Source organism: Martes martes, assembly GCF_963455335.1.
Source record: "Martes martes genome assembly, chromosome: 10".
Taxonomy (NCBI): domain Eukaryota; kingdom Metazoa; phylum Chordata; class Mammalia; order Carnivora; family Mustelidae; genus Martes; species Martes martes.
In genome coordinates this window covers 438,421-450,084 of record NC_137898.1, presented here as the reverse complement: position 1 = coordinate 450,084, position 11,664 = coordinate 438,421, and the positions used below count along the sequence as shown (strand labels likewise).

At 68.1% G+C, this 11,664-nt stretch overlaps 2 protein-coding genes across 10 annotated transcripts; both read right to left on the bottom strand.

Moving 5' to 3' along the window:
- Positions 1 to 78: 78 nt before the first annotated feature.
- CD151 (CD151 molecule (Raph blood group)) lies at positions 79 to 4,941 on the bottom strand. Of its 6 annotated transcripts, none has more exons than XM_080815369.1 (9): positions 4,807 to 4,941; positions 3,786 to 3,811; positions 2,771 to 2,858; positions 2,434 to 2,625; positions 1,972 to 2,046; positions 1,418 to 1,522; positions 1,148 to 1,306; positions 947 to 1,033; positions 79 to 851 (listed from the first exon to the last, which is right to left on the bottom strand). In XM_080815369.1, the coding sequence occupies exons 3-9, from the start codon at positions 2,849 to 2,851 to the stop codon at positions 792 to 794; spliced, it is 759 nt and encodes a 252-aa protein (XP_080671495.1). In that variant the 5' UTR covers positions 2,852 to 2,858; positions 3,786 to 3,811; positions 4,807 to 4,941; the 3' UTR covers positions 79 to 791. The 6 variants fall into 6 exon arrangements, with proteins under 6 accessions (XP_080671495.1, XP_080671492.1, XP_080671493.1 ...); XM_080815366.1 differs by having other exon boundaries at positions 3,786 to 3,887; positions 4,807 to 4,937; XM_080815367.1 differs by having other exon boundaries at positions 3,786 to 3,850; positions 4,807 to 4,935.
- A 1,076-nt stretch (positions 4,942 to 6,017) lies between these two features.
- CRACR2B (calcium release activated channel regulator 2B) lies at positions 6,018 to 11,489 on the bottom strand. Of its 4 annotated transcripts, none has more exons than XM_080817051.1 (11): positions 11,423 to 11,489; positions 9,814 to 10,035; positions 9,147 to 9,323; positions 8,956 to 9,067; positions 8,348 to 8,522; positions 7,783 to 7,929; positions 7,567 to 7,657; positions 7,322 to 7,414; positions 6,948 to 7,114; positions 6,653 to 6,724; positions 6,018 to 6,429 (listed from the first exon to the last, which is right to left on the bottom strand). In XM_080817051.1, the coding sequence occupies exons 2-11, from the start codon at positions 9,877 to 9,879 to the stop codon at positions 6,255 to 6,257; spliced, it is 1,275 nt and encodes a 424-aa protein (XP_080673177.1). In that variant the 5' UTR covers positions 9,880 to 10,035; positions 11,423 to 11,489; the 3' UTR covers positions 6,018 to 6,254. The 4 variants fall into 4 exon arrangements, with proteins under 4 accessions (XP_080673177.1, XP_080673180.1, XP_080673178.1 ...); XM_080817054.1 differs by lacking the exon at positions 11,423 to 11,489 and adding an exon at positions 10,678 to 10,962; XM_080817052.1 differs by lacking the exons at positions 9,814 to 10,035; positions 11,423 to 11,489 and adding an exon at positions 10,678 to 10,828.
- Positions 11,490 to 11,664: the final 175 nt, after the last annotated feature.

Below are 11,664 nucleotides of genomic sequence, written 5' to 3'. Positions count from 1 at the left end.
GGGTGATTCTGTCCACCCTGCTAGGGGGGACGGCCCTGAGGACCGGGACCCGGTCTGTCACGAACAGTAAGCTCACGTGTCCATTCCACAAACGTTTATTGAGCGCCTGTCACGTGGCACGAGCAGTTCTAGGCATTTGTGATACAGCAGTGAATAAAACCTACAAAGCCCCTGCTTCTGGGAAGGGGGCAGGGCAGTGCACAGTGAATGTGTGGCCTTTGAGTGAGGAGAGTGGTGGGGAAGTCCCAGCAGGGGCTTGGGGGCAGCAGAAGCCAGGCTGGGGAGGGCAGAGGCACAGGACCCACAGGGCAGGCTGGCTGAGCTTTCCCGGGACCAAGTGGGGGTCTGTGGTCCAGTGGTGGGCACCTGGCAATGCCCACCAGAAGCTGTCCTGTGTTCCTGGCACCGCCCCTACCCAGCAGTGCCCCCCTGGGGTTTGCCCCACCACTGCGCAGGGGTGTATCTGGGAGTCTGAGAGCACCCTAGAGTGGGCCAGCCCCTCTGGCTGAGCGCAGGGAGCACCCCGAGACCTCCCGTGCAGGCAGAAGTACTCCTTCCCCGCTGTGGCAGGGGTGCGTCTCAGGCCTTTGGTCTGCAGAGAAAGGCACTTGGAGGTCCCTCTGAGGGTAGGGGTCCCCAGAGGTCACTGGCGTGGGGTGGGTGCACAGGCTGGAGAACGCTTCTGGGCGGCGTGGGGAAGGACCAGCACCCTGGGAGCCCGGCCCCCAGCCCTCAGTAGTGTCAGCTCAGTAGTCGGGCGAAGCTGCGGCCGGCGGCGGGACCGCGCATGCTCAGTAGTGCTCCAGCTTCAGGCTCTTGTACAGGCAGCACGTGAAGACCATGCCGAAGACCTGCGGCGCGGAGCCCGCGTGAGCGCAGCACGGCGCCGGCCCCGCGGGACGCCCCACCCCACCCCCACCAGGGCCTGTCCCACCCCAGCCCGCACCTGCACGCAGGCGACGCCAACGCCCACTGCCCCGATGACCCTCAGGTGCTCCTGGATGAAGGTCTCCAGCCTGGTGATGCAGCCGCCCTGGTGGGGTAGGGGTAGGGGCCCTGAAGGCGGGCGCGTCCAGTCCCACCCCCACGCCCTGGGCCCCTGGCTCCTCGGCCCCTCACCAGGGAGTCCGGGCACCTGCCGGCCTACCTCCACCTTGTAGATGTTGGACGCGTGGTCCCGCTGCCCACAGCCGGGCACCACGGTCTTGCAGCAGCTGTCGGGGACCACGCGGCCACCTGCCTGGCCCGAGCGGATCCACTCGCTGTCCCGCCAGTCCTGGGAGTTGTTGCTACCACAGCAGTGGAACTACAGCAGGAACACGGTGCGGCCGAGCCCCCGAGGCAGGGACACCCCCCGCCCCAGAGGTGCATGGAGGCCAGCAGGGCTGGGCACGCTCCCCACCGCGCCCCCACCCACCTCCTGTTGCAGCCTGTCCACGGCACTGGTCACACCCTCATGGCCTGGCTGCCGGTACCGCCTGGTCATGGTGTCCTTCAAGTTCTCCTTGAGCTCCGTGTTCAGCTGCACAGTCCCAGACCCCCCAAGTTGGGACAGGTGGAGGCAGGCGCAGATGGGGAAGAGGTCTGGGAAAGCCTCCAAGCAGGGCTAGGGCCAGCTGCTGGCTGCGGGGGTGGAGGGGGAACTGGACTGGGAGAGTCACCAGGTGGCCATGGACGGAGTTGGGGACAGGGAGGGAGCTCCAGATCCCATGGACACTTTCCTCCCCACACGAGCCCCCAGCCGGGCAGTCTGGGTGCGACAGGTAGGTTGTCCATCCCTCCTGTCCCATCCCCCCCACCATGATCCAGCCCCCATCCCCAGGGCCTGATGGCCCAGTGCTCAGCTCCAGAGCATGGCGGGGCTGTGCCTGTGCATGTCTGTGTGTCCCTGTCTTACACGGCACATCTGTATGCGTGTGTCCCTGTGTGTGTGTGTGTCCCTCCAGGTACCTGTCTCTCCAGGCCCCTCACCTGCTGGTAATAGATGTAGGCCAGGACACCAGCAATGATCTCCAGCAGAAAGATGATGAGGAGCAGGATGAAATACTGGGGGCGGGGGGGGGGGGTGGCACAGGGACCCAGTCAGGTGGGGCTGGACACAGACATCCCCGTCCCATGAGGATTCCTAGTGTCCAGGCACAAGGGAGCAGGACCCCCAACCTCAGAACCCAAGTGGCCACAGAGGGCTCCAGGCAGCAGGTGGCGCTGGTGTCTTCCCTCAGCGGGCCCAGCTGGGATGTGGGGACTCGGGGCTGGACAAGTGGGGTGGGAGCACCCCCACCCCACCCCACCCCCACCACCGGCCACAGCAGGGGCCACAGTGTCACTCTTGAGCCCCATCATTCCCTTCTTTCTCATCAGGGCCCCAGGGCCACCCCCAGCAGCCCGGTGGGTGGCCCCCACTCAGGTACCCCCACCCACCACCCTGCTGACCAGGCGCAGCAGGTTCCGCCGTTCCTTGAAGGTGGCACAGCAGCCCAGAACACCGGTCACCATGACGACGACGCCAGCCACCACCAGGATGTAGGCTGTGGCCAGGTAGGTGCCCGAGGCCAGCAAGCTGATGTAGTCACTCTTGAGGGCCAGCGTCCAGATACCCACGGCCATGACAGCCAGGCCGGCCAACTGTGGGCAGCGCACGCCAGTCACCACCTCGGGCCCCAGTTCTGAGAGATGGGGCTGAGCCCCCAGGCCAAGGCTCCTTCAGGGACCAGGGATGGGCAGGAGGGGAGGACGGCTGGCGGCAGGGGGAGGGGCGCCCGCTCCTCACCCAGAAGCAGCAGTTGAAGGTGAAGAGCAGGTACTTGAGGCAGACAGTTCCGCATGTCGCCTTCTCACTGAACTCCCCCATCCTGGGGCTGAGAGACATGGGGATGTCGGTGAGCCCACGACACCGAGACGGAACTGCAGCGTCAGTCAGACACCAGTGGGGGTGGTAGGAGAGGACACAGATGCCCAGGCCGGCCCCGGCTGAAGCCCAGCCAAACATCGGCCGCATGGACATCCCGGGAAGGTGTTCAAGAACCAGGATGCTTGCTGGGAGAGCAGTTCAGGAGCCCCGTCTCCCCCGCTCAGCACCCCCCAACGCTCCCCCACCCCCAGCCAGGGCGGATGCCTACTGCCCGCAGCCAAGCTGAAGGCCGGGCCCTGGAAGGCTGAAGGGCCTGGCTTCCGAGACCAGAGCGCAGGGCGCGAGGGAGAGGAGGAGGACCCCGACTATTACCGGCTGACTCACCCTGCCGGCAGCCCGGGGAGGAAGCCCCAGCAGGCACCTCGGGTGAGCTCATTCAGGCCCCACCCGCGCCCACCACAACATTCCCGGGGCTCCGCGTCACCGGCTGGCAGGCTGGCAGGCGCCTACTGGCGGCTGGGGGGGTGGGGAGGCCGCCGGGACACAGATGGATCTGCCCCTTCATGGCAACGTGGCCTCAGGGAAGCCCCTTAGCTGTTTGTTCAAGGGAAGGCCTGCCCTCCTCCTCGCCAGGGTGGGAGGAATAGAGCCGGCAGGAACAGACTCCCCAGACCTGGGGGTACTTCCTCTGCTGGTCGTCGTTACTGGAAAGGGGGCAGCCCCCCCAACCCCAGCAAGACAGGACCCTACAGGCTGTGCTCCTCCCCCATGGGCACCCAGGGACACCTTGCTTGCTCTGGTGTGGGCTGTCTGCACTGCGGAGGGTGGAGAGGGCCCCGGGGCACAGATGGCAGTGGGACGCCCCAGGCCGTGTTTCCAGACAAGCACAGCACCTCCAGGCGCTGGACTTTCACCTGCCCCACCCAGCACTCACCTGGCTGCTGGTGGGGGCGGGCTCCTCTGTAAGACAGGTGACCGGAAGTTCCCTAGGAGGCTCTGCTAGAAGGGCAGGGACAGGTCCCAGGTCTGGCCCACGCTGGAGAGGCAAGATCCTGTCACCCCCTCCTTGCGGCGCCCCTGGCCTCGAATCCGGCCCAGCTGGGCTTCCAGAGTAGGCAGCGTCCACTCCCAGCGGCAGGGAGGGGAGAGGCCAGGCCCGGTATTTTGGTCTGTGCTTCGGTGGGCAGGGCGGAAAACATTTCTGGAGAGTGTGCTCCTGGGAGGGGAGGGACCACTCCCTGGGCCCTCCTGCCAGACCCGCCACTGCCCCTCACCCCACCAAGCCGCAGTAGCCGCAGGCCACGCAGACCCGTTCGCGGAGCTGGGGGTCTGGAGGCCCCAGGCGCCCGCAGGCTGGCCCTGGGCCGGTGGAGAGGCCCCAGCCCCCGCGGCCCGCGCGCGGACGACCGGCGGAGGAGGGGCCCCTCTTTCCGGGAGTGCCTGGCGGATGTGAGCCTCCTGGGAAAGCGCCGGCCAGAAATAGTTCCTGCGGCCTGGGACACGGCTGCCCCACCCCGGCCGTGGGAGACCCGCGCCGCAAGGCCAGAAGCCCCGCACTCCGCGCCAGCCAGGCCGGGGGAGGCGGCGGCGCGTCACCGCGGTGAAGCCGCCGCCCCCTCCGGGCGAGCCCACCGCGCGCCCACCTGCACCCGGGCGGAGGGACGGGCACGGGCGTCCAGAGACAATGACCGAGGCGCTCAGCTGGGGCCGAAGGGGCCGCCAGGCCCGTGCGAAGACCCAGGAGGCGCCTCGCCCCGCCCCGGGTGCCCCTCCGCCCACCGGCTCCCCGCGTCCGGCTCCCTCCGGCAAGGGGGAGCTGCTGGCCGGTCGGCGGACCGGGCCTCCCGGCGCTCCCGGCCCTCCCTCCGGGCGCCTGCCGCCGGGCCTCGCGGTCCGGGCCGCAGAGGGTCCCGGGACATCCGGCCCCTCCCTGCCTGGCCAGGCGGCAGACTCACCCGCCACGCGTCCTAGTCCGGCCGGGCGGCGGCGGCGGCGGCGAGGATGGGGGGACCCGGGGGGCGGCGGCTCGCAGCGCGGAGACTGCACGGCCGCCTGGGGGCCTGCGAGTGCGACGCGCCCCGCCCACGAGCCCCGCCCACGGCGGCTGGCGCTGGGCAGGTCCCAACAGTGCGCGGCGCGCGAGGGCGGCGCGGCTGCGGCGACTTCAGAGCGCGCGGCCGGCGGGGGCCGCCCGGGACTGCGGAGGCGGGCGGACGGAGGAGCTGGGCCGGGGGCTGTCAGCCCAGCGGAGGCTCTGGACTGTGTCCAAGACCCGGCTCTCCTCTAGGCCCAGCCCGGGTTCTGGTTCTCTCCTCGAACCTCAGCGACCACCAGGAGGCCAGAGGGTCGGCAGAACAGATGCTGACCTTGGGGGAGGGTCTGGAAGTGTGATCAGATGCAGGAGTGGGGTCTCTCTGGGTGCATATGGAGGGCGGCCTGGAGCAGAGGCCTGGAGTCCCTGTCAGAGCCAGTCCAGCCTGGAAGGCACCAGTCCTGGGAGGCGTGGAAAGGGGTGAGGGAAACGGGAGAGCCGGCTGACCTGGACTGGGAAACCGACTGTGGGAGTAAGGAGGGGGAGGGGACTCCCAGCCCACCAGGCGCATTCCCAGATCCAGGTAGGGTTGGTCAGAATCTGCAGTCATTTCGAGTAGCTCTCCACGGACAGTGGGCAGCACTTGTCTCAGCTCCTTGCCCAGAGTTCATGGTTCTGGCCAGCAGCTCTCAGCTTCCCAGTGAGGGTGGAGGGAGGGGCGTGAGAAGCGGCTGCCGGGGTGGTGCATCTGTGTCCCAGGCCGCGGGAACAATTTTTGGCCACTTTGGAGTTCCCACTCAAGACTGGCTCAACTCCCGTGGGCCCAGCCGGTCCACCCAGGGCTGTGTGAGGACTCGTGTGGGGAGGGGTGGTCAACGAAGGCTGGGAGCAGGCTCCCTAGTGAGACAATGGGTCTCGGTCCCCTTGCTCCCACAGAGGTCCCCACGGGACTTCAGCTTTAGTGGACAGGGAGGTCGTGAAGACCAGAGACATGCAGGGACACGTGCAGCCCAGCACCACAGGGCTGTGCACCTGTGCCGCGCACAATCCACCCACTTGCCTTCGGTGTTGATGGACACCCCATGTGTGAGCCACACGCGTCCTGTGGCTCTCGCACACACAGCCCAAGGAGGTCACAGTGCAGTCAATGGACTTCATTAGGAGGAGGGAGCTTTTCTGCTGGTCAGAGGTGGGTTTGATGGGATGGGGACAGGATGAGGACCAGCAGGAAGGCGCCTACATTAGTTCCTTCATGTCTGCATGGAGGCAGGCCACGCAGTCCACTGAACAGAGCCCACATCCTGGATAGGCAGCACCTAGCCACGACGCACCACCTTCAAGGGGCGGCTTCTCCAAGTCTCTTGGGGATGGTCAGCGGGCACTGGGAAGGGGGCCAGAGCCACGTCTCGGAGGCCGAGCCCAGCAGCAGCAGCAGCAGCAGGTGGACCCTGGCAAGCGGGCCACGGCCAGGGCTTTCCTTCGACCACTGCTCAGCCGCTTGGCCTCGCAGGCGTCCCTCTGGTCCCGCAGCCGGGTGTTCAGCTCCCTAGGGAAGGGGAGTCCGCGGGCTCTAAGCTCTCAAGAGGCAGCATTCCGGGGTGGGACATGTGGGCTCTGCTCTCCCTCAGACGAGAGGAGGGGTGTCCGGCCAGAGCTGCCGCGTGAGGGATGGAGGACAGACACACCCCCCAAGTGGGATGGGGCAGTGGTCAGGAATGGCGGCAGCTGTGCCAACCCCCTTTCCCGCCGGGGCCTGAGCATCCCCGCACCTGAGGAGCTCCAGTTGTCGCAGGAGACTGAGCTTCTCTTTTTGCATGTTCCTCGAGACTGCGACCACCTCTCTGCGGGAGGGAGGTGGTGACCAGCGTGCAGGGAGGCTCCTGGGGCGTCCCGCGACCCTAGCCCATGCAGACCCTGAGGGCAGGGATGGGACATGGTGGGGGGGGGATGGAAGTGCCGCAGACCTGGGCCCCCAAAGCGGTCCCGCCCCGCCTCACCCGCCGCCCCACCCGCTCCCCGGCCCGCTGCTGGGGGTGGGCCTCCCCCCCCACCGCCCCCAGGCACCGTAGGGTTTGCTCCCGGCGGCCCTGCGCATCGCCCTCCAGTCTGCGGAGCCGCTCCTGCGCGCCCTCCAGCTGAGTTCTCAGCGCCGCGTTGGCCAGCCACAGCTGGGCGTTCTGCGCCTGCGCCTCCAGCTGCTCGCGGGCCCGGGCCTGCAGCTGCTGCTCCAGCTGCTGGGTGAGGGGGCACCCGAGCTGCGGAGGACCGTCCGCCTCCTCTGCGGGGAGCTGCGCTTACCCGACTCCCAGCAGTTCCGGGGCGGGGGGCACTGAGACACAGGGGACCTCCAATACACCGGGGAGTGCGTGGGGGACGGTGGGGCCTGGGCTGGGGGGGTCGCGCTCCTCCCCGGCAGGGGCGGGCGGGCGGCCACTCACCTCCCGCTGCCGCAGGCCCGCGCGCTCCAGCTCCTGCTCGCGGTTCTGCAGCTCCAGCTCCAGGAGGCCTCTGCGCTCCTCCCGGGGGAGCTCCTGGGATTCGCGGGGAGCCCCTGAGCCTCAGCGGACCGTGGAGGGGCCGGGGCCGGGGGTGGGGCCGGGTGGAACGAATTCAGGGAGGGCGGAGTCAGGGGGACCCGCGCGCCCGGGATTGGGGGGGGCCGGGGTGGGGGCCTCGCGCCCACCTGATCCCGCAGGCGCCGGCGCTGCTCGCGTAGCTGCTGGTCCATCTCCTCGTACAGACCCCGCACCTCCCTCTCGTGCTGGCTCTCCCGCCTTCGGGGGACCGGGAGTGAGACAGCTGCCCGAGCCTGCCGGCACTACAGACCCCAGCCCCGCCTTTACCGCCTCCCGAAGTCCGGCCACCTGGCCCCAAGCCTCGCCCTGGCCCCAGCCCTCACCGCCGCAGCGCCTGCTCCAGGCTGTCCCGCTCTCGGGCCGCCTCCTCCAGGCAGGCGGACGCGCGCATCAGAACGTCCTCAAAGGAGCCCAGCAGCTCCGGTCGCTCGCGCTGCAACCGGGTCCAGAGCATCTGCACCGCTCGCTGCCTGCAGGGGGAGGGCGGGGGCTAAAACTGAAGTGGGGGCTCCCCGACCCCATCCCGAAGGCTGAGCTCTCTGGGGACTTGCAGCCCTGGATAGACCGGCCACGTTTGCTGCATGCCGGGTGTCCCTCTCGGGGGTGCTTTTGCCCCTGCCTGGGGTCAGTGTGTACAGGGCTTGTGGGGCAGCGGGGTGTCTTGTATATACACAGGGCTGGGCCGCGTGCCTGCCCTTCTTCCCGCAGCCCTTCGGCTGCCCCCTGAAATGCAAATTATGCGGGAAATCACGTTCAGCCCCTCCCGAGTGTCTCCCAGCTAAGAGAGAACCACTGAACTGCAACAGGCACGTGGGGGTCATGGACAAGTAGCATGCACGGCGGGGACGGTAGAGGAGGGAACTGGGAGCCGGGTCAGCACCAACTCACTCGCCCAGAACTGGGGCCACCCCCAGCTGCTCCAGCACTTGGCAGAATCTCTCCTCCTCCTCTTCTTCCAGGGAGCCCTCAGTGCCTTGCACATCTGACCAGCCCGACTCAAAGGTCTCCTCTAGAGCCTGGAAGGGCAGTGTGCCCTGGGCTGACTCCACCCCCACAAACTTCCCTGTGGACAGGGGAAGGTGAGATTACCAAGGCTGTGTGTTAGCACCCCAGCTCGGCCTCCACTCCCCCCCCCACACACACACATCCTGTCCTTATTCTGAGCCCAGTTTCCTGTTTTTCTTCCTTATTCTGGCCTGAATCTTAGTTTAGGAATGGGAGGTAACGCCCGGGCCAGCGTGGAGTAAGCCCGGCTCCCAGCCCCACCTGGGTTTGGCACGGAAGTGAGGGGTCAAGGAGCAGGAGGGTCCGCTGCACTAACGAGGGGGGGTCCTCTGGGGCATGTGTGTATCGGTAGCAGTCGGGGCTCCACAGGGAGGCCACGGAGAGGCACATCTGCCATCTGTGTCTGGTGTGGGCCCCACATGGGCCCTTGGGCTCTCAGTGCGGAGGGGGGTGGGGTGGGGAGAGGGAGGGGCCTCAGGGGCTCAGCTCACCCAGGCCGAGGCAGAACTCCCGAGCAGTGAGGAAGCCTGTGTGGGCCTGATCCAGGCTCTCGAAAACGGCCTCTAGCTGTTCGGGCGTGAGGGGCAGGTCGCTCTGCAGACCCTAGCCGGGCAAGGATGCCAGCGCTGAGCAGCCAAGGTCAGCCCCTGGCTGGGGCAGCCTCTCGGGACTGGGCATTCACCTGCAGGTCATGCCGAGTGATGAAGCCCTTGGCGTCCTTGTCACAAAGCAGAAACAGCTCCCGGGCCTGCTCTAGCATCTCTGCCCTTGACCTCACGGCATCCTGCTCCTCCTCCTCCTCCTCCTCCTGGGCCTCCCCAGGCCTGGCCACGGGGCTGGGGATCTCTGCCATCATGTGCTGCGAAGTCAGGGAAGAGTTAGGGCCCAAGCAAAGCTCAAGAGAGATGAGGGGGGAAGGGAAGGGAAGGCGGAGTGGCCATGGGTGAGGACTAAGCTCCGGTGACAGGGACCCGCGAGTCAGCAGAGCGGCCTCCTTGCACCAGCTGGGAAGATGGGGGAAGGCGCGGCAGAGAGGATGGAGGTGGGGGCGGGACGATCCGTCGGGGGTCGTGCTGCAGACAAGGGGTGTCATGGGTAGGAGTGACGCAGGCTCCAGGCCTAGAGGCTGCAGCTGGGGGGGGGGGAGCCAGCGCAGGAGGAGAGGAGGGGGGGAGCCAGCGCAGGAGGAGGGGGGGGAGCCAGCGCAGGAGGAGGGGGGAGGGCAACCTCGGTGTGGGGCGGGAGGCGGGGGAGCGGTTGTGGAAGAGCTCGGGGCTCCTGGCGGAGAGCTTGGGTGAGCGACTGGCCCGCGAGCGGGGAGGAGCTGAACGGGTCCTTAAGGTGGGCACCTGGAGACCTGGCCGGCGGGGCTGGGCCAGCGGGAGCGAGCGTTCAGCGAACCCCGGCGAAGTCATTAGCCCCTGAGCCTGGGCCTCAGAGGTCCTGGCCTCCAGCCGGCTGGCGGACGACGTAAGCTCCTCCCCTTCTGCCGCAGGCCCTCCCCCGGGGCCCCGGGCCCGAGGGGTGCAGATGCAGGGTCTCAGCCCGGGATCCCGATACCTTCCACGGCCCTGGTCAGGAACACGCCGGATTCTAGGCTTGACGGTCCTTCCCCCAAGCACTGGGCACCTGTGCTGTGCCGGACTCGCCCCCTCCGGTTCGCGGAAACTTCGCCGGTCCTCCCTCCCCGCGGGGCGCCCCGCCCCCTAATCCGAGCCACCTGTCGTTCCCACACGCCCCGGTCCCGGATTTCCCAAAGAACCCCCAGTGTGGCGACACTCCCCCAGCCTGGGGGATTCTGGGGTCCTCTCCTCTCAGTCCAGGACCTTGATTTTCTCTCCGGCCCGTATATTCCCGGGGCGGCGGGGTATCGGGGCGCCATCTCCAAAGGGGGGAGGTCTGAGGAAAGGCGGGAGGACGGGACTGGGGGGCCAGAGCCGTCTCCCCCATCGCGCCATCCCCTCGCCCCGGCGGGCGCCCCCACCTCCCGCGGTTCGTGGGCTCCGGGGACTGGAGGTCCATCCCGGCCGGAAGCTGTGCGGCGCGGGGCCAGGGGAGCGGGGAAGGAGGGCCGGCCGGGCGGGTGAGCCGCGGCGCCCACCGCCGCTCCGCTGCCCGGGACCCCGGCGTCCCCGCCCGCCAGACTCGAGGGTCGGCGCGCCCCGCGGCCACCGGGGTGGAGGCGCGGCGGCGGGACCCCCGGAGGCGCCTACCTGCGAGCCACCTGCCGCGCGGCCCTCAACTCCGCTGCGGGAAAGGCTGCGGCGCGCGGGGGGCGCGGGCCCGGAGCGTTCCCGCAGCCCTGCAGGAACTGAGACCCCGGCGGGGGCCGGGCCCGGGCGGAGCCGCCGCCGCCACCGTCGCTGTGTCTCCGCCTCTCGGCGCTGCCCGGGCGGCCCGGCTCTCGCCCCACACCTCGCCCTGCCCCCGAACTCCGGCGCCCGCGGCGTCAGTGCCCGCCGGACGGAGTTCACGGCCGGGCGGAGATGCCCCCGGTGGCCCGGGGACCCTTCCGGAGCAGGGCTAAGGCGAGGAGCCCAAGACTGTCCTGAGGATCCGGATTTAAGGCGCCAGAAAGCATGTGCAAGACCCAGCCAGACCGGAGACAGACCAAAATATCTTCAACTGGCTCTCCGGAGTTGGGGGGGGCCTTTACTTTCTTGCCTCTGCTTTCCCAATTTTGGTCTTTCCCGTGGTCAAACAATTAGCATGTACTATATTACAAAATGGTATCTAAATTCGCGTCATAACGTTGGGGGGGGCAGAAGGGGGTCCCCTTGCGCAGCCTGCCCCCCCAAGATTTCCTTCTGGGGCACAGCCCTGATTTGGATTCCCCTTGTAGGAGTGCTGGGAGAAGGAGCTCGGTGGCGCTGGCATGGGACATTCCTGCTGGGGGAGAAAACCCATTCTCTTGCCAAAGGTCCCCCTCCCTAGTTCCAGCCCAGCCCCTGCACCCACCTGGAGGGTGGTTGGGGGGTGGAAGCCTCTGCTTCTCCAGGGACCTGGGATCCTGCTGAACTAGAATAGGTCGGGCCTATAGGACAGGACCTTGTGAGCCAGAGGGGGCCGGCTCCTGGCACAGGCACTCGGGGAGGGGACCTGCCCAGCCGGCTCTCCCAGTCCTGCAGTCCCACCGTTATTGTTGGCCAGGGGCTGCTGCCACCGCCTGACACCTTGGTCAGGACGAATAGCTCCAGACA